This window comes from Delphinapterus leucas, chromosome 19, assembly GCF_059928025.1.
Source record: "Delphinapterus leucas isolate spDelLeu-1000000601 "Yukka" chromosome 19, BTC_Dleu_Yukka2, whole genome shotgun sequence".
In the NCBI taxonomy this organism is placed as follows: domain Eukaryota; kingdom Metazoa; phylum Chordata; class Mammalia; order Artiodactyla; family Monodontidae; genus Delphinapterus; species Delphinapterus leucas.
The window spans coordinates 18,580,839-18,607,779 of NC_143147.1; the positions used below are offsets into that span (position 1 = coordinate 18,580,839).

The window sequence follows — 26,941 nt, forward strand, 5'->3', positions numbered from 1 at the left end:
AAAGTGGAAATAAATTCTGTCAATCCTTGCATGCCGCTTAGGTGCATTAGACCTTGTTGATCAACTGTATGTTAGTGTAGCTGCCCTACTGATGCAGCTCATACAGAGGGGACAAGAAACAAGAGCAGAGTGGAAGCTGACACAGTGTTATTAGCCTTGCTGTTTTGTCTCTGTTGTGAAATGTAGAAATAAAATAGTTTCAGGAATTCCCACTACTGTTATCATAAAATGACTATCAAGTGTAGAATTTTGAGTGACTTTTTCTGTACCTTCACGTTGTTCATGGTACACTCATTGCCTAGCACAGTTGCTGGCACAAGTAGGACTCAGTAATATTTTGTTGCATAAATTTATTAGATGACTGCTGGTCCAGAAGAGGTAAAGCTATTGTAAAAGGAGATGAGAAAAGAGAAACATTAAAGCAGACTCTGAGGTAGAAAGGCCAAGAAACACAGGCAGGAATAGAGAAGATGACAGGTGCTGATATGTTTAGGATAAAATAAACATATCATGATGCATCTTTAGATACAAGAGATCTGAAGATGAATTTTTTTTGTGTGTCACAAACAGCTCTGCCCCTGGGGTCAAGTTTTCTAAGAACTCAGGGTTTTTCTGTAGACATATGTCTTTTGCTCATACTACTTAAAATGAACACTTGCTTCCAGAGGGTTGAATGAGCTTTTATAGAGGGAAATGGAACTCTTAAAGAAAAAAGAAAAGGAAAGAAAGAAACCCCATTAAACTGTTTAGCACCAGGACCCCTGCAGGAAAAAGGCTGATCTGTGTTATGTACCAGGTTCTCTGTAGGAACACTGTCTGTTTCTTGATAAGGGATTAATCCAAACAAGCTTCCAACAATTTTTTTTTGTCTAAAATTGTATTATTAAGTTTATTGTTTGCCAGGGATTGTTCTGATTGCACATTTTACACTCCTAGGAAGGCACTGCAGCACATGCCTCCACTTTCCCTCTCACCAGGATCTACAGATTTCTCAACTTTCCTGTCTCCCAACGTTCTGGAAGAAGTGGACAGCTTCCTCATAAGGATAACTAGGTAAAATGAAGGTTGATAAGGGCTGGTGGGGGATAGAGGGCATATGTGCTTGGTAAGTCCTTTTTGTTTTTTTTAATTTTAAAATCTTTTAAAGATTTTTTTTTTAAAAGAATCATTTGTAGTGACTGAAGAGAAAGTGAAATAATGGTGTACCTGTGTAAACTCCATGATCTAGCAGTACACCTGCCCTCAGGAATTGGGGGTGGGTGCGGAGTAATCTTCAGATTCAGCTAGAGCAGGGGTCTCAAAGTCCGGAATGCAAAGCCTTTCAGTTCCCTCACATCCCCAGCCCAGCACCTGCTGTCTCCATGAACAGGTCTAACAAGCCTAATTGTCCATAGTCCTGGGAAAGGACACCCTGCTAGCTGTTTGAGGGGTCGCGTAGTGTGGGGACACTCAGCTCTGTCACAGTGAGCCCTGTTAGAGCACAAACCAGGCCCTGAGCCATCTAGACAGGGTTTGGTTTTTTTTTTTCCTCATTTTGGCCACACCACATGGCATGTGGGGATCTTCGTTCCCCAACCAGGGATCAGACCCATGCCACCGGCAGTGGAAGCACGGAGTCCTAACCACTGGACCACCAGGGAAGTCCCCATCTAGACAGGTTTAAAAGTTTCAGTGTAATATGTTTAAAAAAGCAGATGTGATGTGGAATAGATCTAAAATATGTTATTGATGTTTGAAGGAATAAGCCCTTGACACTCTGGCCAAGCCAAATTATTACCCGAGGCTTCTTCATAGCAGGGGCTTCTTGCAACAGCCTGTTTATTTTTGGTTTATAAAGTCTGCCTTATTAAAGTTGATAGCATTATTTAATACTTAGAGGTGAAGGTTACAGAAGTGAGGATTTAATTTCCTGGTCCTCTGGGTTGATTTAGTTTTTCTTTAGGCTGTCTTAAGGATTTTGAAAAAGTATTTCTGGTAAACAGAGAACGCATATGGCAGGTTGATGTTGCTTATGTAATCAGTTAGACAGAGTTTGAGCTACCTGGATTTTCTCATAGTTTTAAGAAGTGAAGTGTTTTTTGTTCTTTGTTTATAGCTGCTCTTCTACTCCAGAGGTGGAGCTGACTCTTCTGGCTTTTGCACTAGCAAGAGGGAGTGTTGCCAAAGTGCTGAGCTCTCTGTGTACTGTCACTGACCACCTGGACACACACTATGATGCCTCATCCCTCATCTCATCCATGGCGTCAGTCAGGCAGAACCTGCTCCTTAAATATGGTAAATGACCTCGGCATGATGCACACGTCATAAAACCATCACCAACGTGGGATTTCCTGGCATCTTCTTATCTTTTTGTGTAGTTTGTGGGCTCGGTCGTTGTAGTTATACAATGATTTCTGGAAGAGTGTATCTTCTTTGGGGTTGGTAGGGAGAAGGGAGATGTTGGTTCATTTATGGATGCATTAGCAGGAGAGGACCTGAGTGTTCACTACGCTGTACTCCCAGGATTTACTGGCCTAATCACTTAGGCGTGGTGGCCATTTGAACACAGCCATCTTTGATAAAGTATGGGAGTGTCTCATGGTGTAGGTCAAGAGGTTGGGAAGTTGGAGTACCTCTCATTGGAGGAGGGAGGAAACTACCCCAGACCCAGAGCAAAGGATCCTTGTCTTGGAATCCATCCCTCTGCATCCTCGTGATAGTTTATAGCTGGTTGGGACAACATATATGGTCATACATACACGCCTGCCATCCCTTTCCCCTCCTGGGCCCAACGGCAGTCCATCTTAGCACTTTTCTACTGACCCAGGGTGGGGCCTCCTAATCCTTCTCAACACAGGAGTCCATACAGCTACTCTCAGATGACTGCAGTGGACATGTGCTGTCCTGGCCTCTAGTGCTAAAGTTTCTGTCCACAAGTACAGTATTGGATCCCATCCTCTTCAGTAATAGAGGCAATACTGTGATATTTCCTCATGATATTTGTACCTTTGCCTAAATATCACTTTATAATAATGTATTTTATGTTTAATTTTTTAAGTCTGACAATCGATGTCTTGTAAATCCAGTCCCTCCCCAGTTTTGGAAAGGTCATTTTTTTGGAGGGGTAGGGGCCCGTAGAAGGCACAGCCAAATGGGAGGGATACGTAGTGTCTGGAAAATATTCTCCAGAAAGGTTTTTGATTCAGTTTAGCAGTTATTTGAGCAGGGAGCACGGGATGGAGGAGGAATGCATAGGGGGACTGTTCATTATTGATAATGTTCTAGTTCTGGGTTGGGTTATAGGTTAATAGGGTTATAAGGTTTTCATTATATTACTAAAAGAAAAAGAAAAGTTTTCAGATCATTATAGCAAAAGTTGATTTTTATAATTTTGAAAACTTTCAAAATTTGCCTGGAGACGTTTTAAAGAAACAAGACCCAGAACGCTAAGACATTATTTATATATTTAAATGCAATTACAATAAAATTAATTATTGGCTCCAAAACAGTGTCTTAGGAATTCCTCTCTTCCCCCCGCTCAGCACACAAGTATGTTGAGCCTGTGCTGTCAGTCTGTGTCTTATAGTGTGCTTCGTTTCCAGCTAGTGGTCATTCTAGAATGAGTCTCCTCAGAATTACTTAGGGACATAAGCTGCACTTTGTTTCTTTCAGGAAAGCAGAAAAGGATGGTGTCAACTTTTGTCTAATATTACTTCCTATTTTAGCTTTTAAATGGGTAGATTTTTACTGAGCAGTCTGGGCGTCCACAGGCTCTCCATTTGCACTGATGAGTTCTAGTTTCCATTTTTTCGTAGCGCTACCTTCAGGCTGTCTCTTTCTCTCTCTTTCTTTTCTTTGATCAGGTAAACCTCTGCAGTTGACTCTTCAGGCCTGTGATGTCAAGGGAAAAGAAGAGAAGTCAGGACCTGAAAACCTCCTTGTTGAGCCGTGGACGAGGGACGGTGAGTGGTGGACCTGTCGGGTTTTAGTGAGTCGAAAGGGCCATGGTGCTCACTAGAGGCTGTGTGAAACCGCACTGTGGTCTTCGAAACTTTCAAGATATGCAGTCTTCGCTGCGATGTCCTTCAGTTGGCTTCAGTGGTTCCTGAACCAGTTGCGTGATTTCTTTACTGCAGTGTTGCCACCTGCTAGGTGTCAGTCACCTGTAACAACTTAAAAGTACTTGAGAGCCTTCAGTTTTGAAAAGCAAAGACTTCTCCTCTTAGAATATAAAAAGTTACCATTTTTAAGTTCAGACTCTTTCTGTTGTGTTATCTCAAAGTATTGAGACACTCAGTGGATCAGCAGCACTTAGTGCTAAAAACGTAGCTTAAGATGAGGGTATTTCTCCATATGGCTGCTCTGGCATTTGAAGTGTCTGGAAGGAAGCCTCACTCCTTCCCTGGCATCAGCATGGTGATTGCTGATGTGCTTCTCAGCGCTGTGGCTCTTTTCCTCATCCAGGGAGTGTTTGTGAGTCTCTTCCTCATCCGTCTTGTTGGCCAGCTGGTTAGTCTCCTGCACATGTCCCCTTCTACTCACTATACTGCTTTGAATATGCCAGTTCAGAAAAGGACGTGGAATGTTCCAGCAGTTATCAAACATTGAAGGGAACTGGCCTTACCACTTCGGACTCGGTTTCGCCTTGGCTTGCCTCACAGCACAACAGACCTTGTGCATTCTCAGTAGTCGCCTCCTCTCTGTTCTGTTTCCTGTGGTCATTAGCACCAGTGAAGTGAAGACGCCTGGGAAAACGTGCCTCACCAGTCCCACCTCCTCCTGGTGGTCTTCTTAAGCCATGACTACCGCATGAGACAGGCTTCCTGCAGCCCTCGCTGAGCAGCTCAGCCTCTGCAGACACATTTCCTCCCCCACATTCATCTCCTGCCACCCTGAAGGCCACCTCAGACCGCCCAGTCACCTGCTGTCCAAAGTGGGGTTGGGAGGAGGTGGTGGCAGCTCTTTGCCCGTTTCCCCCTCCCCACACTCAGGAAAGCAAGACCACTCTACCAAAGGCCCTCTGCAGTTTTCCTTTGCTCTCTGAAGAATTGGGATTTTTGTCTCTGGAGTATGTAAGGCAGAATCTTCTTAAAACCAGTGTATGGATTTTTTTTCATACCCTCATCACCATCTACTGAAAGGCCTCTCTTATTTTATCTTACTCTTTTAAACTTTTATAACAATTTCAGATTGTCTCCATCTAGTCTTTCTTTTTAAAGACTGTATTTTCTTTTTTTAAGAGCAGTTTTGGGTTTACGACAAAACTGGAAGGAGGTACAGAGATTTCCCATATGCCCCCTGCCCCACACATGCAGAGCCTCCTCCATTATCCACATCACTCACCAGAGTGGTACATTTTTACGAAGGGTGAACCTACATTGACACGTCGTAATCGCCCGAAGTCCATAGCTTACTTTAGGCTTCACTCTTGATTTGAACAAATTCTGTGGATTTGAACAAATGTATAATGACCTATATCCATCATTATAATACCATACAGGGTGTTTTCATTGTCCTTAAAATCAGCCTGGATTTTTAACACCATTCTAAGTCTGAAAGCACCACAGGTTTTTCTGTAGCTATTGAAATGCATTTGCCAGCTCTTCTGCCTGGTCTGATTTGAATAGTTTGTTGCTCTCCCTGTGTATTATCCATCCCCCTCTCCTCCCTGCCTTCCACCTAACCTTGCATGGATAAATTGCATAAACTAGTTGTAGTGTGTGGATTTGTTACTTTTGTTGTGTTTCTGATGAGCACCCAGGTGGGATGTGACTGGGCGTGGGGAGGAGCCTTGGATTCCCCTGGTTTCTCCCTCCACAACCATCACTGCCTGTTTCTTGTAACTCAGGTTAGGATTCCGTCCTCTACAAAAAAATGAACCTGACGAGACAGGGAGGGCAGAGGAAAGTCCTCACAGCCAGAACTGTGGGGTTTTGAGGAGTGATTTGTTTCTTCCCCTTACGGGGGCCAAAGCTCTTTTTCACTGCTACCTTTCAAGTTCCCCAGCTTCTGGGAAACACTGGACGTTCCCCCTTGCTGCACAGATTGCCCGGAGAACCCGAGCGTGGACACTCCGAGGGCTGACCTCCCGTGAGTCACAGCCACGGGTCTGGCATTTTAAAGGAGTGCAGCCTGCTGCCAATAGAACTGAAGGAGTAGGGTTATTGATTTCTTTACGTTTGAGATTGGTTATTTTCTTCCTGTCATTTTAAGAGAATAAATTGGGCAGGAGGGGCATGGTGTCCAAACAGTTGTAGCTTTAAAATATTATAGTTAGACTTATGAGCTGGTTTTTTACCAAGAAAAGGAAGCACAGAGGTTTTATTTATTTACTTTTTAAGCTTTATTTGTTTAACGTATGTATTTATTTGGGCCTTAAAAAAATTGATGGCAATGTTATTTTAAAAGAATCTGATTCTTTTGACTTAAATTATTGCTTCAGCTACTTTGAGACTAATGAAAACTGGCAGCTACTCCCAGGCAGCATTTCGGCCTTTACAATAGATTTGATTAGTTAGAGGCATCCAGACCTCCTAGGAAAGGTGACAGTTCAATAAGTGGGATAGTTTTTAGTATTACTGTTAGTAGAATTGTGTGAATTTCTGGCCGTATGGCTTCTTAAAATTGTCTGTAGAATTACTATTTGATAGCATTAGATCAATAATAGCTTCTCCCTGTGATTTAGTAAAGGTTCCTTTGGATTTAATTTTCTTGGTTTTGGTGACAAATAATGCATATTATTTAAATCTCTTACGGAGATTTAACTTCACAAATTTTTGTTTTATTGAACTCAGTGTAATGAAATAAGCATGAAATTGGTTTTAGTCTTTTCATCTTGATAGAGTGGTTGAAAGCAGTTCGTGGTTTCAGGAAGAATGGGTGGTTAGGCTGATTTGAGTAAATGTGTAAGTTATATAATTTACAGAGGTTGGAAAGAGAAAAGCAGCTTTGGATTTAACAGACCTTTTTGTAAATTTTTAAAGGATAATTAACAACAGCAAAAAAGGTGAACCACAACTCTCATACAAATATAAAGTGAAGACGTCAATCTTTTTATTTATCCCATGAATTACTGAGGGAACCAGTAAGATGTTACAAGCAGGTCAAAGGAGAACTCATTAATACACATAGACCAGTAAGAATGCTGACACGAATCTACAGATGGTTGCAAAATTGGTCAGTCTTCATAAGAAATAATCAGCTATGTTCCTATAGACACAATTTTTATTTGTATGGACAAGAATCTTTTGCATTACTGTTATTATTCTACAATTTACAGAGTTGTAAAATAGTTCAGAGACAAAGAAAGGTGGAGATGACCCAAAGAGTGCACTGAACAAACACCCAGCATTCTTTTCTTGCCCATTTCAAAGACTTTTACAGTCTTTCCTGACAGAGTATTCAAGAAGCTATCTAATTCCTCTCTCAGCCTTTAAGCCTGCTTGCTTCTAACAGCCCAGCCAAACGTCAGTCATGGTTTCAGGAATGGTTTAGAAAGGTGATTGATTGTCCAGTCTTTTGTCTCTTTGAATTAAAGTCACAGTCTTTATCAACTTTTTTTTTTTTTTTTTTTTTTTTTTGCGGTACGCGGGCCTCTCACTGTTGTGGCCTCTCCCGTTGCGGAGCACAGGCTCCGGACGCGCAGGCTCAGCGGCCATGGCTCACGGGCCCAGCCGCTCCGCGGCACGTGGGATCTTCCCAGACCGGGGCACGAACCTGTGTCCCCTGCATTGGCAGGCGGACTCTCAACCACTGCGCCACCAGGGAAGCCCGTCTTTATCAACTTTTTATTTCTTTATCGTTACCTCAGAGCTGAGCGGCCTGTATAGTTGAAAAGATTTTGCTCTGACCAAGTTATATCTGGACCATGATCTGTTACCTTGGTGTCTATCAGGGGGTTGCTTCTGCCCAGAGGGGAATTCTTTTTCTAATTTTCTTCTTTCTTTTTCTAATTTTTATGAGAGAACCAGATAGACTAGATGCCCTCTGCCTCAAAGGATATGCTTTGGTTTTTTTGGTCTTAGTTCTTAGGGTTATTACAGATGCCTCAGTCATCCTAACTTTAGTTTTTCTTTTTTGTAGGTTTTCTTACAGAGACTGGAAAAACCAGAGCAAGTACTATTTTTTCTACGGGAACTGAATCTGCCTTTCAAGTTACTCAGATCAGAATTATGGTAATTCTTATGCTGCCTTCTTTAGGAAATGTTACTACTATTTTTAAAAATACGATTGTACTTCGGAGGTCCATGTCACTGGTTTTTCATTGAACATTTAGTGATTATTTATTCTGTGTCAGGCCTGTAGCAGAGGGCAAGGGCACAAAGATGAATAGATTGTTAAGTCTGTAGATGGTGTGAGTATAAGGATCAAGAAAAGTAAGGAATCATTTCTTGGGAAGCAGCTTTCTTACTTTTCCAGGACTTAATGTATTTTAAATCTCATTTTGTTGGTTTGATTTTTGCGTTAAGCTATTTGCATTTGACCATATTATTTGGGAACAAAATGGCCACAGAACTTTGGTCCCTTTGATGTACTTTATTTAGATCTGTATTTCCAGGTTCGACGTGGTGGCATTGGTGCCCAGTGTGGGTTGGTGTTTGCCTATAATTCATCTTCTGATAAATTTCATGCAGAAGAACACTTCAAAAGGTTTGAAAAATATGACAAATGGAAGCTTCAGGAATTCAGGCAATTTGTAAAAAGCAGGTAAGGAACAGAATAAAAATCTTTATAGTTAATAAGATTGTATACATTCTCTTATTGGTGAAATACGTTTTCTTTATAGAAAAGTTGCCACTAACCCATCTTCAGTGGCCATGAGCATTCATTGCTTTCTGGCAGCACATGTGAAGACATGTATTTTAATTTGTTCATAGTCTCTTACTCGGTCCCTTCTGTGACCAGGTGTACACATCTTCAAAATGGTTGGGTAATAATACATGCCTGAATTGTGGGCAGCCTGAGGTCTCTAGTCTTATCTAGCCACTGGAAAATTTACCCAGGCCCCAGCTTCCCTCCTCCTATTTTTGTGTTTTTACTGAAAATATTTATTAAGCACCTACGATGTGCTAGGCCTGATGCTAGGTACTGAAGATACCGTAATGAGCAGATTGGCCCGTTCCCTGCTCTATAGAGCCTACCGTTTAGCTCAGAAGACAGATGATAAAGTCTACAGTGTCACAGTACTATAAATGCGAGGTAGGTAGGAGGGATAAGGTGCTCTGGGAGCATATGGCAGAGCACCTGACCTGATCAGGGAAGGATGAGCTAAAGCTAATTAACTACTTGAAGAAGTGGAAGGAGAGTGTCCTGAGCAAAGAGCAGAGCACAGTTGAGAACTCAGGTGGGGTCTGGCGTACACGAGGGACTGACGAGCCCCACGTTGCTGAGGTGCGCCATGAGTTAGAGAGTGGGGAGAGGTGAAGCTGGAGAGCTAGGAGAGGGTCAGGTCGTTGAAGGCCCTTTTGTCTCTGTTTCAGGGCTTAGACTTTATCTTGAAAGCCATGGGGGCAGGGGAAGGGAGCAGGGTGGAGTGTGTTGCTGAGGAGCTTCAAGAAGAACGAGGAGAGATCGCATTCGTGGTTTGGAAGTGCTGCTCTGGAGCCAGCTGTGTGAGGTGGGCTGGAGGAGAGCGAGTGGGGAGGCCAGATGAAATGGGGGGAGGCTGTCACGGTCACCTGGGAAGCCAGAGTGTGGGTAACCTCAACTAGAGCAGCAACAGGAGCCATGGAGAGATGTGGACGATTGAAGAGAAGCTAGAAAGTAGAAGCGGCAGGACCTGCTGAGTGATTGATGTACAGCAGGAGAGAGAAGGAGGCTTAGGCATCAGTGAGTCCTGGATTCTTGGCTCGCCAGAGGGGACATTGGTAGCGCCTTTTTCTGAGACAGAAAATACCTCGGGGAAAACAGGTTTGTGGGAAGATGATGAGCTCAGTTTTGGTCCTGTTAGATTTGAGGTTCTAGGAAGCCTCTGAGATATCCCACAGCTAGTTGGATAAACGGGTCAGGAACCTGGAAGAGATGTTGTCCTGAAGGCAGAGATATGAGAGACATTTCGGTGATAGGTTTTTGTTTGTTTGTTTGTTTTTTGCGGTATGTGGGCCTCTCACTGCTGTGGCCTCTCCCGTTGCGGAGCACAGGCTCCGGACGCGCAGGCTCAGCGGCCGTGGCTCGGGCCCAGCCACTCCGCGGCATGTGGGATCTTCCCGGGCCGGGGCACGAACCTGTGTCCCCTGCATCAGCAGGTGAACTCTCAACCACTGCGCCACCAGGGAAGCCCTCATTGATAGTTTAAAATGAATTAGAAGAGATCATTCTGGCGGAGTGTGCGGGCTGGGAAGAAAGAACAGAGACCTTAGGTCAACATGCTGAGAGGCACTAGCATTTATGGGGCAGCAGAGAAAGGGAGGCTGAGCAAAACAGCCAGAGAAGCAGCAGGGAAGCCAGGGAAGTGTCCTCATGAAGCCAGGGGAAAATCGTGGTTAAAGAGATAGGGAGTGGGCAACGGTGTTGGATGTTACCCCGGAGTCGGTGAGGTAAGTCTAGAAGTGGACTTGTTGGATTTAGCCACAGACGTCGTGGGTGACCTCTTGGACAGCGTTACCTCCCTTATTACTAGTAGCAAGTTAAAACTCAGGCAGCTGAGCCCGAGACTTGCCCTTTTTGCTCCTGCATTTCACAGGTAGTGGGGTGCTGGAGTTTTTACTGTCACTGAGTACTGTGCTACTAGGCTTTCATGTACGTATGAACCACCAATAATTGTGTGAAAATGCGGATTCTGAATCAGTGGTTCTGCCTGGGGCCTGAGACCTTCGTTTCTAACAAGCTCCCCGGCGACTCTGATGCTCTCCGACCACGGATCACACGTGGAATAGCAAGGATCTAGAATAACTTCCTCTCTCTGCTGGACTTCCTTTGGTGGCATCCCTGACAAAGGGTCACTCAGCCTCCCTAGAATATCCTTAATGATGGAGAACTCACTTCAGTAACATATTCTATGTTTATTGAAATCTGCACTTGTAATTTCAACTCTGTGGTCTTAATTTCAGCCCTCTAAATGAATTGAAACGAATCTCTCTCCCATCATGCATACATGCTTTTTTAAAAGATGCTTTTCTTTTTAAACAATAACTAGAGATACACTTGTTTTTAAGTAGCTGTGTCCCACTCCTGGGACATATTAATATAGGTGTTTTTTTTTTCCCTAAACCTGCTGTCAAACAAGATCTTTCACATCTTATATAGGATGATTTTTTTGGGAACCTAAATGCAGGCTTATTTGCTAGTCCCTTGTTGATTTTAGCTCCTGGTTCCAGCCTGAACTACTCTGAAATCCTGATTTGCTTGGGCTACATGTTATCAGTCCCTCTCCAGTTTGGAGGTCAAAATGGTAATAGACATGTGTCTGTCTTCTTGCCTTCTTTTTTTTTTTTTTTTTGTCTGCCCTCTGGTCAGACATTGGTCAGTCAGCACGCTCTGGGACCAGCTGTTTGGTTGCTGTACGTATTTAAGAGGACTGATACTTAGCTCTGTTTTCTCCACCCTGCCTGTGAGTTGGTGTAGTGAGCAAGGTTGCTTCTCCCCACTCTCTGACGTCCTGCCAGCTCTCTGTATCTCAAGGATTTCCTTGATGACTCCCAAAGGGTGAATTGAAAAATTCTCAAACACACCATATTGATGAAAGTCATTGGCATGGTTTTGGGCTAAGACGGAATACCACCTGTCCCATTGGTTTTAGGGTTAACTATATCATGAAAGGTTTATGCTAAGAAAGACTTAACGGTAAGAAGGGAACATTTTTTTCTCTCTGTTACAAAACCTACCCTGGGTCCTTTGTCTTTTTCTTCTTGCTGTTTTCTTCTTGTAAATCCCTGTGTTTGCTTATCTTATCCATACAGAATAGCCATGTGTTGGCTAGCTTGTTAGCCGTATCATAGACTAAATAGTTTAAAGTTTTAGGAATGTTACTTGAAAAGACTGCCATTTTCTCCTTCTCAGTTATTTAATTCCTAAAAAGGAAGTACCATTCAAGTATCCAATTTTAAAAAGAAACATGGGCTTCCCTGGTGGCGCAGTGGTTAAGAATCTGCCTGCTAACACAGGGGACACGGGTTCGAGCCCTGGTCTGGGAAGATCCTACCTGCCACGGAGCAACTAAGCCCGTGCGCCACAACTACTGAGCCTGCACTCTAAAGCCCGCGAGCCACAACTGCTGAGCCCACGTGCCACAACTGCTGAAGCCTGCGTGCCTAGAGTCTGTGCTCCGCAACAGGAGAAGCCAATGCAATGAGAAGCCCGCACACCACAACAAACAGTAGCCCCCACTTGCCTCAACTAGAGAAAACCCGTGCGCAGCAACGAAGACCCAACGTAGCCAAAAATAAATAAATAAATAAAAAAAAAAGAAACGGCACACAGTTGTACTTCTTCAGCCTTTGGGTTGAAATGCTTCCCTGGAAGGACTTCTTAAGTAATAGGGAAAAATCCTGAGGCCTGTGAAGGCTGAAGTTTTCCTTCATTGGAGCTCCAGGATCTGAAAGCTCCTCAGGTTTTACCCTTCAGTTGTTGCAATTGTGCATCTCAGGCCAGTCGTACCTATGTTAGCCAGACCTAGGGAAAGAAGACTGAACCTGCCTCTCCTTTGTATCTTTCCAGAAGCACACACCAGCTGTTGCATTGTACCTTATTCCTGAGTAGCTTCATCTCAGATGCCTTGACTTCAGGTCTCATTCTTCAGATAAGCCAGTTATCTAGAGAAGCAGACTTTCTCCTTAGTTCCCAGGTTATATTTGGGACTAATAATAGTTCCCATTGCACAGATGAGGAAGCTGAGAAGTGGGGAGGATGTTACCGCCAGCTCCCTCCTATGCTCAGAGAGGCACCACGTGCCACACCCCGTCCTCGACTGTTAACCGACAGGCCGTGTAAACAAGTTAAATGCCATTTAGGTGGTGCCTTATTCGTTAGACCCTTGAGAAGTTTAGGAATAGGAGAACGTTCTGTGATTACCTTTGTGTTTACAGGATTGGTTGCCTGTCTGATAACCTTGGCGAGGATGATCCTATTGGCTGGTTTGAGCTGGAGGAAGAGTGGGATGAAGCAGATGTTAAGTTGCAACAGTGCAGGGTTGCCAAGGTAAGTGTCAGTGAGGTGTGGCCTTCGCACACCTGCCCACTCCTCTCCTTTTGTACTGTAAGTGTTTATCAAGCGGTTATTGTGTGCCAGCACTGGAACCCTGGAGGTGAATCAGACGTGATCATGACCCTCACAGAGCTCCAAGTCTAGTGGGAGACACAGATGTATGAGACAGTGTGATATGGGCTGATAAAGAGACACACAGGGGGCTGTTGCAGCCCGGAGGAACAATATTTACCCAGCCTGGAATTCACTAGGGAAGGCTTCCCAGGAAAGTTGGTGTGATGCCAAGTGTTGAAAGTTGATTAAGCGGTCATCTTTAGCCAGGCTGAGAGGTGTGGAGAACGGCCTCTCAGGCTGAGGGAGCAGTAAGTCCACAGGCCTAAATGCAAGAGAGATGTCTTTCCATAGCTATGAAAGAAACAGGGATTATCTGGCTACTTAATTTTTTTAACCTCCGTTGTGAATCTTAGTAAGAAGCTTAAATAAGAGAAACAAGAACTATCTTTAGGGCTTGTACATAGTAGGTGCTCAGTAAATATTTATGCAGCTGAGTAGTGGATTCTGAAAGGCCCTCAACAAAGGAGCTTTCACTATAATAAGCAGAGAGTGTGCATAGAAGTTGGGCTTTGCAAATGGCTTTAGCTTTGAGCAGACAAGGCTGTGTCCTGGGCTCCCAGCACATGGATTACAGGTAATTGGGGGCTTGGAGATGATCCCTTAGGGCAGTCATTGACTCTTTTCACCATATAGCTGTTGTCTGCTTCAAAATGACTGCCACAGAGCAGACGTCCTTCTCTTATTCATCCTGTCTTATCCTGTTTTTGCCTTGAAGCAGGAATAGTGCCGTTTCTCTTATTGTGATCTTTCCCCAAACCTGACTTCAGCATTTGTACTGTCTCTTCCCTGTTTGTTGTAGATGCTGGGCTTATACTTTGTGTCTCCAGTGCTAGGCATAGTGGTACCTCATTAATTATTAAAGTCACAGGAAGATCTGCCCAGAAAGGCCTTTATCTCCCTTTCATCAGTACCTGGAGCTTCTAAGTCCTTCTCCTCACCTCTGTCTTGTCCTTTTCCAGTATTTGATGGTGAAGTTCCTCTGCACCCGCCAGGAGTCGGCAGAGCGCCTGGGAGTACAAGGCTTGAGCATCAGTGGGTACCTCCGGCCCGCGGGGGCAGAAGCAGAGCAGAGCATCGTCCGTACTCACTGCAGAAAGGGCGTGGAGGAGAGCGTCTGTGGGGCCACACTGCTCCTCAGGACCCTTCAGTTCATCCAGCAGCTCGCCCACGACCTGGTAGTGTTTCCTCAGTTGTTAGACCTCATTCCTTTGGGAAGAGTAATGACAGTGTTTGGGGAAAGGAACACCAACCAGTGAAACCTGGCCCTGCTGAAGCCATGCAGTACGAATGAGGACGGCAGGCATCGTGCTGTTGTGATGACGTTGGGAGGCCAAGGGGAGTGAGGCGTTGGGCATTAATGGCATCAGTCAGTGGAAGACGAAGTGGCATGTGGCCACCATCGTGAGATTTCCTGGGATGCACCTACATGCAGATCTTAAAGAGCCCCAGCTTTGGTTGCCAGGGAGACAAAGCACATTTATGGGATTTATGTCTTCTTTAAGTCCTAGAATTACTCCTGAAGTGTAGGTGAATTCTGTTTGTTTACTAAAAGTACCAAAAATAATAACAGGATTTTTTAAAATTGATGTATAGTTGACTTACAGTATTAGTTTCAGGTATACAACATAGTAATCCGATATTTTTATAGATTACACTCCATGCAAAGTTATTATAAAATATTGACTATATTCCCTGTATTGTACATTATATCCTTGTAACTTAAATTTTATTTTATACCTAGTAGTTTGTACCTCTTAATCTTCACCTATTTTTGCCCTTCCCCACACTCCACTCCCCTCTGGCAACCACTAGTTTGTTATCTGCAACTGTGAGTCTGTTTCTGCTTTGTTATATTTGTTTGTTTATTTCATTTTTTAGATTCCACGTATAAGTGAAAACTTACAGTATTTGTCTTTCTCTGTCTGACTTATTTCATTAGGTATAATACCCTCCAGGTCCATCCATGTTGTCACAAATGGCAAAATTTCGTTCTACTTATGGCTGAGTAATATTCCATCGTATACATATACCGTATCTTCTTTATCCATTCATTTTTTGATGGACACTTAGGTTGCTTCCATATCTTGGCTATTGTAAACAATGCTGCTGTGAACATTGTGTTTTTGATACTGACTTCTACAGTCACTAATAAAAACACAGTGACAGTCTACTCAAAGAAAGGTTCTTGGGGCTTCCTTGGTGGCACAGTGGTTGACAATCCGCCTGCCGATGCAGGGGACGCAGGTTCGTGCCCCGGTCCGGGAAGATCCCACATGCCACGGAGCGGCTGGGCCCGTGAGCCGTGGCCGCCGTGGCCGCTGTGCTCCGCAACGGGAGAGGCCACAGCAGTGAGAGGTCCGCCTACCACAAACAAACAAACAAACAAAAAAAAGAAAGGTTCTTTCAGCCATCACTGTAGAGAACATGGCTTATCACTCAGGAACCCGGTGGAGCCCTCTCACGTGTGCTATGCAACAGTGTCTACTCTTGACCTGCATTCTGCTTCAGGGCATATTCAGAGGCTGGTGACTCAATTTGTATATGGATTGTTTGGTCTTTGTTACTGGAGCTCTCCTATCACAGCAGAAAATAGCAAATGAGAGGGAGATGCTTAGGGGTAGCAGAAGTGATTACAGTAGAATTGATCTTTCAGCCTACATGCAGGGAAGGGTCAAAACATGCTGCAGGATGGTCCTGGACGATAATTCACCAAGTAGAGATTCACTTACGTTCCAGGTGTAGCATCTGTGAAGTCAAGGAGCTTTCATAGGGATGTGTGTATATGTGTTATGTGTATATATACATTCACATACATATGTACACACACACATATTTTAGAAAGTTTCACACCAAAAACAGTTGTTCACGGACTTTTTAGTTTAAGGGTAAGCATCAGTTATGTTGGAATTTTACACATGCGGAGCCACCTTATCCCTTAACAGTGAGAAGTAAATGAGCCACTACAATATTTCTCTAAATACATGTTTCAATTTTATTTTTTCTGGTCTTTATTATTTTTTAGGTACAGCAGAAGGAAAGTGGCTTAAAATACAGATCTTTTCTGGACTTCGCGGGTCTTGATTTGCAGATCTTCTGGGATTTTTACAGTAAATTAAAGCAAAAGTAAGTCAGAGTTTGTTACAAGGTGATAATCAGATATTGATAAGCACAACTGAAAACACTGAGTTTTGCTGTTCTAAATGGACAATTTTTTTCTTCCAAGATTTTTAACTTCCTACTAGTTTATATTGCTCTGATTTGAAAGATTTGGTTATTGTTGAAAATAAACACCTTACATTTCTACAAAGTGCTTTATTAGGGCAGTGTTTTTGCAAGCATTTTGTCATTTATATTACAACCTTATAATGATAAGCAGGTCAAGTATTATAGTATTCTCATTATACTACTGAAGAAACAGAATCAGAGGTGTATTTCTTTGCCCAGAGTGGGCACAGTCAGACAGGATCTGTGTTTTCAGACACTACCCAGTCCATTGTTCTTTCCTTTCCACCTTTCTGCCTCTGACTGGCATTCTTTTTACTGAGCCTGATGCCTAGCGGGGAGAGCCCTTTGTAGATAGTTGTTTGGCTTGGAGGGTAAAAGCAACTTGCATTTTTGCTCTCTGATGTTCTTTGTCTTTCTGTAGCCCAAGGGAAGAATGCATCTGTGCCCAAACCCTGCTTCTGCAGCTCCTCCAGAGCTGTTTCTCCGTGCTGCAAGGAGACGTGTCGGCCACCTCTGAGGACGCCAAGGCTCCAAGCATGAGCCGTAGGCGGGTAGAGGCCGCCAAGGAGCTCTACACACACCTGTGTGATGGTAGGGATTGGGGTTCTTCTTTACTGTGACCCTGAGCTCGTAGCCTGCAGGGCCTTTTGCTTTAGAGAACAGGGGGTCCTCTGACCATGCAAACCCAGGAAAGGGTTTACATCTTTGGAAAATGAGTTTCCATGATCCTCTTTTGAATCATTATTTGGAGTTCAGGATTTAGTCCCTCTTCAACAACTTCCTCCTGGTTTCTGATATACAGTTGTGTTATATTGAGAGTAATTGCTATCACACTCCAGTCTTTACTTCAGCTGAGACACGGGGATGAGGCTGATAGATTGAGGTGGGGGAGATGATAATATTAATTGAGAATAAAACACATGATCATCTGAAGTTATTTTTAAGGCTTCGCCAAGTTGTGTCTCAAAAGGACAGAAATAATGTAAAAACTGGTACATAGAGTCTTTATTTTTGTTAAATGTAAACAAATAAAAAGATAATTTCTTTACATTGCCTAGCCTGTACAGAAGTATTTCTTTGCTCTGGTAGCGAGTGTATGGGCTAAAGCCAATACATATATTGTAAGTGAATAGGTGGGATATATTAAAGCTGATTATTCATTTTTATCAGTGGTGGATAGGGTGGATGGAGACTCTGCACCCATGGAAATATTGAAACAAGAAGTCAGGAATACCCTTCTTAATGGGGCTGCCGTCTTCTTTCCTGATCGACAGACCCGGCGGGACCATCTCTTCACCATGATGGTAATTATTTACGTTAAAAGTATGGATTCCATTCCAGAACTCTGTTCGGGTGAAACTTATTAGTCTTTGTTTTCTCTGAATATCTTCTCAGTTTCAGTTTCCCAAATGTGTATTTAATACTGTGTGCAAAGTTTTGTGTGGGACACAAGTATCTAAGGACATAGCGCTGTACTCAGGGTGGGGATGAGAGATAATCCTGACCTCTGTTTTAGAACCTGTGGAATCACAAAGGGAGAGTTTAGTCTCCTTCAGCTTTATGACATGCCTACAACCAAGTGTTCTTTTTAACATTTTAACCTTTTATTTCATATTTATTTTTATTTATGTATTTATTTTGGGTCTTAGTTGTGGCACTTGGGATCTTTCATTGCGGCGCGTGGGCTGTTCGTGGTGGCGCGCGGGCTTCTCTCTAGTTGTGGTGCACAGGCTTCTCTCTGGTAGCGCATGGGCTCCAGAGTGTGTGGGCTCTGTAGCTGCGGCATGAGGGCTCTCTAGTTGTGGCACATGGGCTTAGTTGCTTGCAGCATGTGGGATCTTAGTTCCCTGACCAGGGATCAAACCTTAGTCTCCGGCATTGGCAGGCGGATTCTTAACCACTGGACCATCAGGGAAGTTCCAACATTTTAACTTTTTTTTTTTTTAAATAAATTTATTTATTTATTTGTGGCTGCATTAGGTCTTCATTGCTGCACACGGGCTTTCTTTAGTTGCGTTGAGTGGGGGCTACTCTTCCTTCTGGTGTGCGGGCTTCTCATTATGGTGGCTTCTCTTGTTATGGAGCACAGGCTCTAGGCATGTGGGCTTCAGTAGTTTCAGCACGTGGGCTCAGTAGTTGTGGCGCGCGGGCTTAGTTGCTCCGTGGCATGTGGGATCTTCCGAGATCAGGGCTCAAACCCGAGTCCCCTGCATTGACAGGCAGATTCTTAACCACTGATCCACCAGGGAAGCCCCCATTTTAACTTTTTATTATGGGAAAATTAAACACAAAACTAGATTAAATAATACATATAATGAATCCCTCCAACCCCCCAAGCGTACTCATCACCTAGATTCAATAATTATAAACTTAGGCTAATCTTGTTTCATCTGTAATATAATTCACCCACTCCCGCCCCCCATTATTATTTCAGAGTAAATCCCTGACTTATTTTATTCATAAATATTTCAGTTTATATCTGTAAAGAAAATACAACCAAGTTTTAATCTTCCCACCCCAAATTATGATTTATCCTAGGAATGCAAGGTTGGTTTAACATTAGAAAATCAGTCAATGAAATCAGAGAGGAAAAAAATCATATTGATAAATGCAGAAAAAATTTTAATAAGATTAACTTCTGATGATGGTTCAAACAACAAAACCCTTAGCAAACTTGATATAAAAGGGAAGTTCCTTAATCTCTTGGAGGGCATGTATCCAAAACCTACAATAAACAATGTACTGGTCTTTGGGACACTGACTCATCCCTTCCAAAGTGAGGTATAAAACAAGGATGCTTACTGTCACTGCTTCTCTTTGATATTATATTAGAAAGCCTAGCCAGTGCTGTAGGACACGGAAAAGAAATTTTAAAAATAACAATCAGAAAGAATAAAACAAATAATCATTATTTGTCTGTTTAGACGAACAACTATTAGAAGTACTGAGAAGACTTTGATGAAGAAAACGAGATGCAGCATTTAAAAGGGCATTTCTGTATGTAACAACTAATTAGTAAATGCAATTAAAGTGCCCTGTCGGATGCATAAAGCCCCATAGAAACAAAAAAGGGAATAAAAGAAGCATAAAATGTGATGCCAAATGACTGCAGTCTATTTGGGGGCACTGCCACAAGGAAAAACTGACCCTATACGCAATAGGTGTTTAGAGGAGAATCTTGTTCAGGTTAAGTGATGGAGGATTTCCAAGAGGAGGGAGGATCTTTGATTGTTTTCAGCTCTCTGCAAAATTTGCATATCAGCTTGTAGGATCCGGTTTTTTTCTTCTAGTTTTATTGAGATATATTGACATACGGCATCGTATAAGTTTAAGGTGCACAGCATAATAATTTGACTTACATACATCATGAAATGATTATCACAATAAATTGGATGAACATCCATCATCTCATATAAATTAAAGAAATCTCAAAATTAAAGAAATAGAAAAAAAATTTTTCTCCTTGTGATGAGAACTCTTAGGATTTACTCTCTTGACCACTTTCATATATAACACGCAGCAGTGTTAATCACATTTATCATGTTGTACGTTACATCGCGAGTATTTAGCTTATAACTAGAAGTTTGTACCTTTTGACTGCCTTCATCCAGTTCCTCCGACCCCTGCCTCTTATCTCTTTTTCTATGAGTTTGTTTGTTTTTGAATTGTAATTGACCTGCAGCACTACATTATTTCCTGTTATACAGCATAGTGATTCAATATTTCTGTACATTTCAAAATGATCACCACGATAAGTCTATTTCATGATATGTCACCATATGAAGATATTACATAGTTATTGACTATATTCCCCACACTGTACATTTCATACCTGCGACTCATTTAATCTGCAGCTGGAAGTTTGTACCTCTTAATTTCCCTCATCTATTTCTTCCCTCCTTCCTCCCCTCTCCCCTCTGGGAACCACCTGTTTGTTCTTTGTATCTATGACTTTGTTCCTGTTTCGTTATGTTTGTTCATTTATTTTGTTTTTTAAATTCTACATATAATGAAATCATACAATATTTGTCTTTCTCTGTGTGACTTACTTTCACTTAGCATAATACCCTCTAGGTCCATCCATGTTGTCACAAGTGGTGAGATTTTATGGCTAATATTCATTCGTCGTGTGTGTGTGTGTGTGTGTGTATCTCACATCTTCTTTATCCGTTCATCTGTTGATGGGCACTTAGGTTGCTTCCATATCTTGGCTATTGTAAATAATGCTGCAATGAATATAAGTGTGCATATATCTTTTCTAATTAGTGTTTTTGTTTTCTCTGGATAAACATCCAGGAGTGGAATTTGCTGGATCATATGGTAGTTCTGTTTTTAATTTTTTGAGCACCCTCAAAAGCCATTACTGTTTTCTATAAAGGCTGCACCAATTACATTCCCACCAACAGTGCATGAGGGGTTCCCTTTGGATCAGTTTTTACTTCGTGAGTTTTAACCTTTGACAGTATCAGCTGACTCTGAATTGTGGACGAATCTCTGTCCCACTTGTTTGCTGGAAGCATTTATCAGGCAGCTGAGCAAATGGTTTTTTTGTTAGCTCATGTCCCACACGGAAAAATAGAGGACATGCGACCTCTTGAATGACATTGCTGTGTGTTAGTAAAGCAGCTCATTAACTTTTCCTTTGCCCATCTATCTGACAGCAGTGGTAAGGTCTATATTTTTTTTCCCTTCTCGTGCAGATGAATTGAACTGCTGTCATTTGTGACCATATCTTATCTCTCCCAGCCTCTTGTGCCAGGCAGGGCCCCGGGTCTTAAATCCTCTGGAAATCTCCCCCAGTGCCTTGCATAGCAATAGGTGTTCAACACATTTATTGAATTAAGAAAAAAAAAAAGTGCCTCCAGAGTAACCCATAGCCTCATCAGGGGGTGTGATTCCTTTAACTGTCACCGTAGGCTGTTCGGACTTATACAGAGAAAGCTTAGATCCTGTTTAAAAAAACAAACAGAAAGCTCACAAGAAAGGCGCTCTGTCTCTGTCCCCTTCTCTTGGGATGGCTTGCCCAGGGATGAAAATAGACATCTTTCGGAAGTCACCTTCTTAAACATTTGCATCAAGCTTTCCTGCAGGAAGGCTTGAAAATGTCAGCTTCAGCAATGAACAGAAGCAAACCTGCCGTCTCTTGGTTCTGCTCCCTCTTCGCGCTAGGCCAGGTCTAAGTTGGGCCCGTGAGGTGGTCTGCTGACCCCGGCTTTCCCCATGTTTGGGATCAGTGGGCCGTGGCATTTTGTGCTGCTCTAGGGCTCTAGAATGTTGTGGAATAGATTTCCTGAATCCGCAGTGTCTTGTTTTCTAGAAGAATGTCACTGAGCAGGAACACAAGCAGTCCCTGCAGCTCACTTTCCGCTCACTCTGCACGTATTTTAGGTAAGTTTACAGTTCTTTTCAGTTGTCCAGTATTTCAGATCTTTGCAACGTTGTTTTCTTGAGCTCTCCCTTCCTTTCATGTGCTTTTGGAGTAACCAAGTACTTCCCTCACTCAGCCAGGTTTCTAGAGTGAGGTATCACTAGACTCAGAAGTGACCAAAATAGTGGTAGAATAATAGTCTTGTCAAGAGTTTGCTCCAAGTCCCAGGCACTGTAAGACACTTTAGAGTTGAACCCATGGGGAATCTCCTTGAATGCTTCAGTTTCTACATGATTTTTGAAGACAAAAAAGAAGCTGAAGGAGTTTGGGGTTCAGTCCTCAAGTCTAAAAACCCAGATACATTAAAGCCCAAGCCCAGCTGCAGAGGCACAGAGTGGTAGTTTAGCAAAAATTGTGCTGGGAGGGGTGACATGGAGACCATTACCTGCTTTGACTCCCAAAGAAGCTTATGGGCCTGTAGATTGCATTATTAGAGGTATAGACTCTTGAAGGAGGGAGGGGACTAAAAGCCTGAGCAGCTTTCTGCAGGTGAGACTATACCTGGTACGGAGGCCAGATTTAGAGGACTGTATAAAATGTCTTCAGAATCGAGTATCAAGGATGATGAAAGAGGCTGGGGCTCATGTGAAGAACCTTTGAAGACACGGAATGCTTAGCCTGGATTGTCAGATTAGCAGTCATGAGATTAGGTGTATTTCCTGTTGGTGGCCAAGGTGATTTATTCATCATATTTATTCCCTGGAATCTTTTCTAAGGACTTGAAGATTTATGGGCCTGTGCTTACATAAGTACATGTGGACAGACAGTGGCACAGACCCAGCTGGGACCCTGGCCTTTTCCTGACCCAAACTCCTCACATCCCATAGAACTGACAGTGAAATCTTGCTAGGTTCTCTTTTGGAACCTTTTGAGATAGACAGCGTGAAAATCCCCTTCCTGAAACAAGGTGTCATGACTAATTTGTGTCCTTTCAGTGATAAGGATCCAGGTGGCCTTCTGCTGTTACCTGAGAAAGGCGACCTGGCCGACACGGACATCAGTGAAGTGCTGGCCGTCATGAGCACTCTGCTCTCTGTTGCTGCTCGAGAGGTAACTGATGCCGCTCTGTTTCCTTTGCCTCTTGCCTTTAGGAGACGGGGTAGGGCAGTCGTGGCTCCTTCCCCTTTAGCCCTCATTTACAGCATGATTGTAACTTTGCCTACGACTGTCACACACGAGCACAGAGGTTTCCCCGCCTGCCTTTGCTTCTAGTTAGCAGCTCCTGCAAAATGAGCGAGAGGTTGCTTCCCTGCCCCTTGGTAGTCAGCCAGCAATAAATGCCTGAAAGTGCTCATTAAGACTCCCTTTGAAAAGGAGGAATGGGTATTTACTGAGTGCCCTTGTGGTGTCAGTCAGTGAGCCCAGCGCATAGTCATATACTTGTGGTGTGAATTCTGTGGAAAAAACCTTTAACTTTTTTTAAAATTTAAGATTACTTAGCAAACCCACAGGCTAATCAAATCTGAAAAGATGGTCTCTTTTTTTCTGTGCTAATGATATTTTAAAGTTTTTTTCTTTTTTTTAACATGAAGGATTTTGTTTCTTAAAATGTAGTTCATTTGTCACCTGGATCAGAGTCGCCTGGTACATTGTGGCAAACATTTGGATTTCTCGGTCCCACCCCAAGCTACTGATTTAGAATCTCTGGGGGTGGGGCTTAAAACTCTGCATTATATCAAGCACCCCCAGAGATTCTGAAGTAGCAAAGCCCTGTAGTAGGGGACCAAGCACTACCTCTCTGGATAAAATACAGGAACCAGGGAGTTAGAGGAGATGTGGGGAGAGTGCACACCACACCCTTGATGTGTTTAATGACGTGGCTGAACTTGGTGTCTTTAAATCTCTTATGTTTTTGTTAGTGCTTTGCTGTTTTCAGGTTGCTTCTGGAGCCATGATTTCGTTCATTCCCAGCTGCCTGCGGTGATAGGCCACTCAGCACTTACCCCCCCCCCCCCATTTGCTCACAGGGACCTTAGAGAGCTTTCAGTGTGCTGGGTTGTCATTTGTAGTGTGCTAGGTCACACTGGACTGGCCACTATTTAGACCTAATATTAGTTTAAATTCAGGGTTATTTTTATTTTACTGTGATGCCTGTGTTCTTTAAGGTAATGTATTGACTTTATAAGCCTTAATTGTTTTTAATCAGCGCTGTATTTTCTGCTGTCACATTAATGTTCTCTTTGGTTATTTTCTCCTTTCTGTCTTCTTTCCAGAGTCATCTCTTGAGTCTCCCTTAAAAATCTTACTCCAGCCTACTGCCCATCAGTTTTTGCTCTGCCTTGGTTAGCCGTGTCTCATTCTCATCTGTTTTTATTTCTGCCATTTCCCACACTTTCCTTTTCTCCTGGAGCTCATCTAAATTCTATGTTTCCCAGACTGCTGATTTAAGTTCTACGTTCCCATCGTCAGTGCCCCTGGGCAGAAGACTCCAGTGTTCTCACTGGTTTTCGTGGGTGTTAATTCTGCCTCCTGCGTGAGTCGGTATGTGCTGGAGCCAGGACTAAAACCCAGGCTGTTCGACTCTTAGTCTTGTCCCCTTTCCACTCGGTCAGGTGTGCTGTGAGTTGTACGTAGAGAAGTGAGATAGCATTTGTCCAAGAGAATTCCTCATAATCTTCACTCTTTGGAGATCATGTGATTGTCTTTTCTTCCCTGTCACTTTCCTGTGATACAAAGGAAGTTAGAAACTTCACCGAACCTCCCAGGCCAGGGATCACTGCAGCCATTGAGATATTTCCTTGAATTATCTTTTTGAATAAGAAACATTTATGGTTGTACTAAAGAAGAAGAGTTAGATTTAAAAAAACTTTTTTTCAAGGTGGTCAGAAATGTACCTAGTCTGAAAAATTTCTCGCAAGTCTGTTAATTCAGTAGAGATCCACTAGAAGCCTGCTGCGTGCCGGGCCCTGTGCTAGGCACGGGAGTACAGTGCCAAAAGAGCATGGTCTTGAGGAGTAGGCAAACATGTGATCAGTCATAATACAGTAAGGGCCTAAAAGTGTAGGTCTTGTGGGTACAGAAGAGCACACCTGACCCTATCTGGTGGAAGAAGGCAGTAGAGCTTGGGAAGGGCTTTTTGGAGGAGGTGGTGCTGGAGCTCCTTGTGAGCCCACAAACGGAGTCTGATCAGGCATAGAGGAAGGGGCGTTCTTAACAGAACAGCATATGTAAAAGGCCAGTGACAAGATGGGGAGGAGCAGGTATTTGAAGAGGAGAGTGCTAACGGCTAGGCTTCGAACATGTTGGGTTTATGGTTCTGGGAGGACTTCAGGTGACAGTGTCTGGTTGGACCCTCAGGAGCTGAGTCAGTGCTGGAAATGGAGATTTGCAGTCATTGATAGTTGAAGCCATGAATGTCAGTGTTCTCTCATCGCCTGTGGGCATCTGTGTAGAAAGGGCAGCCAGGAGAGTACGAAGGAGAGGCAGGAAGAAAGTCAGGGGCCACAGAAGCTGAGGGAGGAGAGAGCTTCAAGTAGGACCGTGGCTGGCACAGCTCCCAGGGCTGAGGTTAAGTGGGGAGGCTTTGCTCTCTAGGTGGCAACTAATGCCTCTGAGGAATGGCTTCAACGAGTGGTGGGTGCAGGAGGGGTAGAATGGCAGGGAGGGGAAAGGCAAGCACAGCAGGTGCAGGCAGCTTTTTCAAATGGAACACATGTACACAAACATATATATTGATGCACACTTTAAAGAAACAACTATCCATTTTAAGAAGTGAAACATTACCAATATTTTTGCAGTCTGCCCCTCCCTGCCCAGTGCCCTTCCATGGCTCACCTTCCTCCTTCCTCATAAGAGGTAACCACCATTCTGAAATTTATATTCATCATTTCCTTGTGTTTCTTTCTACTTATCCCTACATAGCAGGCTTGTTTTCCCTGGTTTTGGTCTTTAATGGAATCATGCGGCATACAGTCTTCTGGGACAAGTTTTTTTCACCCAACAGCATTTTTGAGATTCATGCATGTTGATGTATGTGCTGCAGCTCTCCCCCGCCACCCCCAACCCACTCGTACACAATATTCCCCTTATGAATCTGCCGTAATTTATTTATCCATTTTACTTTGGAGGGAAGGGATAGTTGGGTTGTTTCCAGTTCGGGGCATTTACATGGAAGTAATATCTTGTGGTTTGTAGGTGCAAGAATTTATCCCTAGAGGTCATTTGACTCTTCAGGGAAACTGGAGAATAAAGATGATGGTTAGAGAGCCGTAGTGGGATAAAGAATTGTCTTTTAAAATGGGAGAGATTTGATTGAAGGCTCAGGGGAAGGAGCCGGAGAGAAAAGGAATTATTGAAGATTGTGTGTGTGTGTGTGTGTGTGTGTGTGTGTGTGTGTGTGAGAGAGAGAGAGAGAGAGAGAGAGAGAGAGAGAGAGATACTGTGGGGTAAGGTTCCTAAGGGGTGGAAGGGGGAACGTGGAGTCGAACATCTATAAAGGCTCTGAACAGCTGGAGGGCAAGAGAGGAGTTTTCATAATACCGTCTTTCTTGGTCACTTTTGGGTTGAAAGCTCTGTCATAAATATTCCCCACTTCCCTAGAATCTCTTTGTGTCTGACAGCTGCTCTCTTACAGAATGCCCCTGGCTGTGTTCTGTGAATGGCCTGTTGTAAACACTTTCCATTTCTCTCCTCCCTTGTAGTGTGAACTGTTGATGGTCGATGGGGCCCAAGGGGAGGTGGGCTCTGTGCTCTTCTCCCTGTTCTGGTCTGTCCAAGGCAGCCTGCTGTCCTGGTGCTACCTGCAGCTGAAGAGCACGGACTCTGGAGCCAAAGATCTTGCCGCTGACCTTATTGAAAAATGTGAGTTTCAGTACAAAATCCATGAAAACCGATAGGTGTTTGGGTTTGACTCTGTGTGTGCTCTCTTCTTAGTACCTCATGCATAGAACAGAGTGTGTGTTGTTTTCATTTCATTATTACAAATCAGATCTGTCTTCGGGTTGTTTTTTTCTTCTTAAAATGGAATTCTGTAGCATGTCTTTTTGCTCAGTTTCCTGTCTGAATGAAGTATTATGCCTAAGTGTTTTTATTGTACGGTTGGGTCATTTCACGGCC

At 43.3% G+C, this 26,941-nt stretch overlaps 1 protein-coding gene and 1 pseudogene across 8 annotated transcripts in view; both read left to right on the forward strand.

The window, feature by feature from the left end:
• Positions 1 to 26,941, forward strand: part of ZZEF1 (zinc finger ZZ-type and EF-hand domain containing 1) — a 130,209-nt gene that overhangs the window by 45,131 nt on the left and 58,137 nt on the right. For 6 of the 8 annotated variants that reach the window (XM_089900570.1, XM_089900566.1, XM_089900568.1 and 3 more), the window contains 13 exons: positions 937 to 1,053; positions 2,096 to 2,274; positions 3,843 to 3,941; positions 8,062 to 8,153; positions 8,537 to 8,685; positions 13,002 to 13,113; positions 14,193 to 14,408; positions 16,256 to 16,356; positions 16,880 to 17,049; positions 17,629 to 17,762; positions 21,776 to 21,846; positions 22,822 to 22,936; positions 26,527 to 26,686. In XM_089900570.1, the coding sequence (XP_089756696.1) occupies positions 937 to 1,053; positions 2,096 to 2,274; positions 3,843 to 3,941; positions 8,062 to 8,153; positions 8,537 to 8,685; positions 13,002 to 13,113; positions 14,193 to 14,408; positions 16,256 to 16,356; positions 16,880 to 17,049; positions 17,629 to 17,762; positions 21,776 to 21,846; positions 22,822 to 22,936; positions 26,527 to 26,686 (1,715 nt within the window). The remainder of the gene's footprint in view (positions 1 to 936; positions 1,054 to 2,095; positions 2,275 to 3,842; positions 3,942 to 8,061; positions 8,154 to 8,536; positions 8,686 to 13,001; positions 13,114 to 14,192; positions 14,409 to 16,255; positions 16,357 to 16,879; positions 17,050 to 17,628; positions 17,763 to 21,775; positions 21,847 to 22,821; positions 22,937 to 26,526; positions 26,687 to 26,941) is intronic. The other 2 variants (XM_022595930.2, XM_022595931.2) reach the window with 1 other exon arrangement.
• LOC111185904 (etoposide-induced protein 2.4 homolog pseudogene) lies at positions 3,948 to 7,574 on the forward strand (annotated as a pseudogene).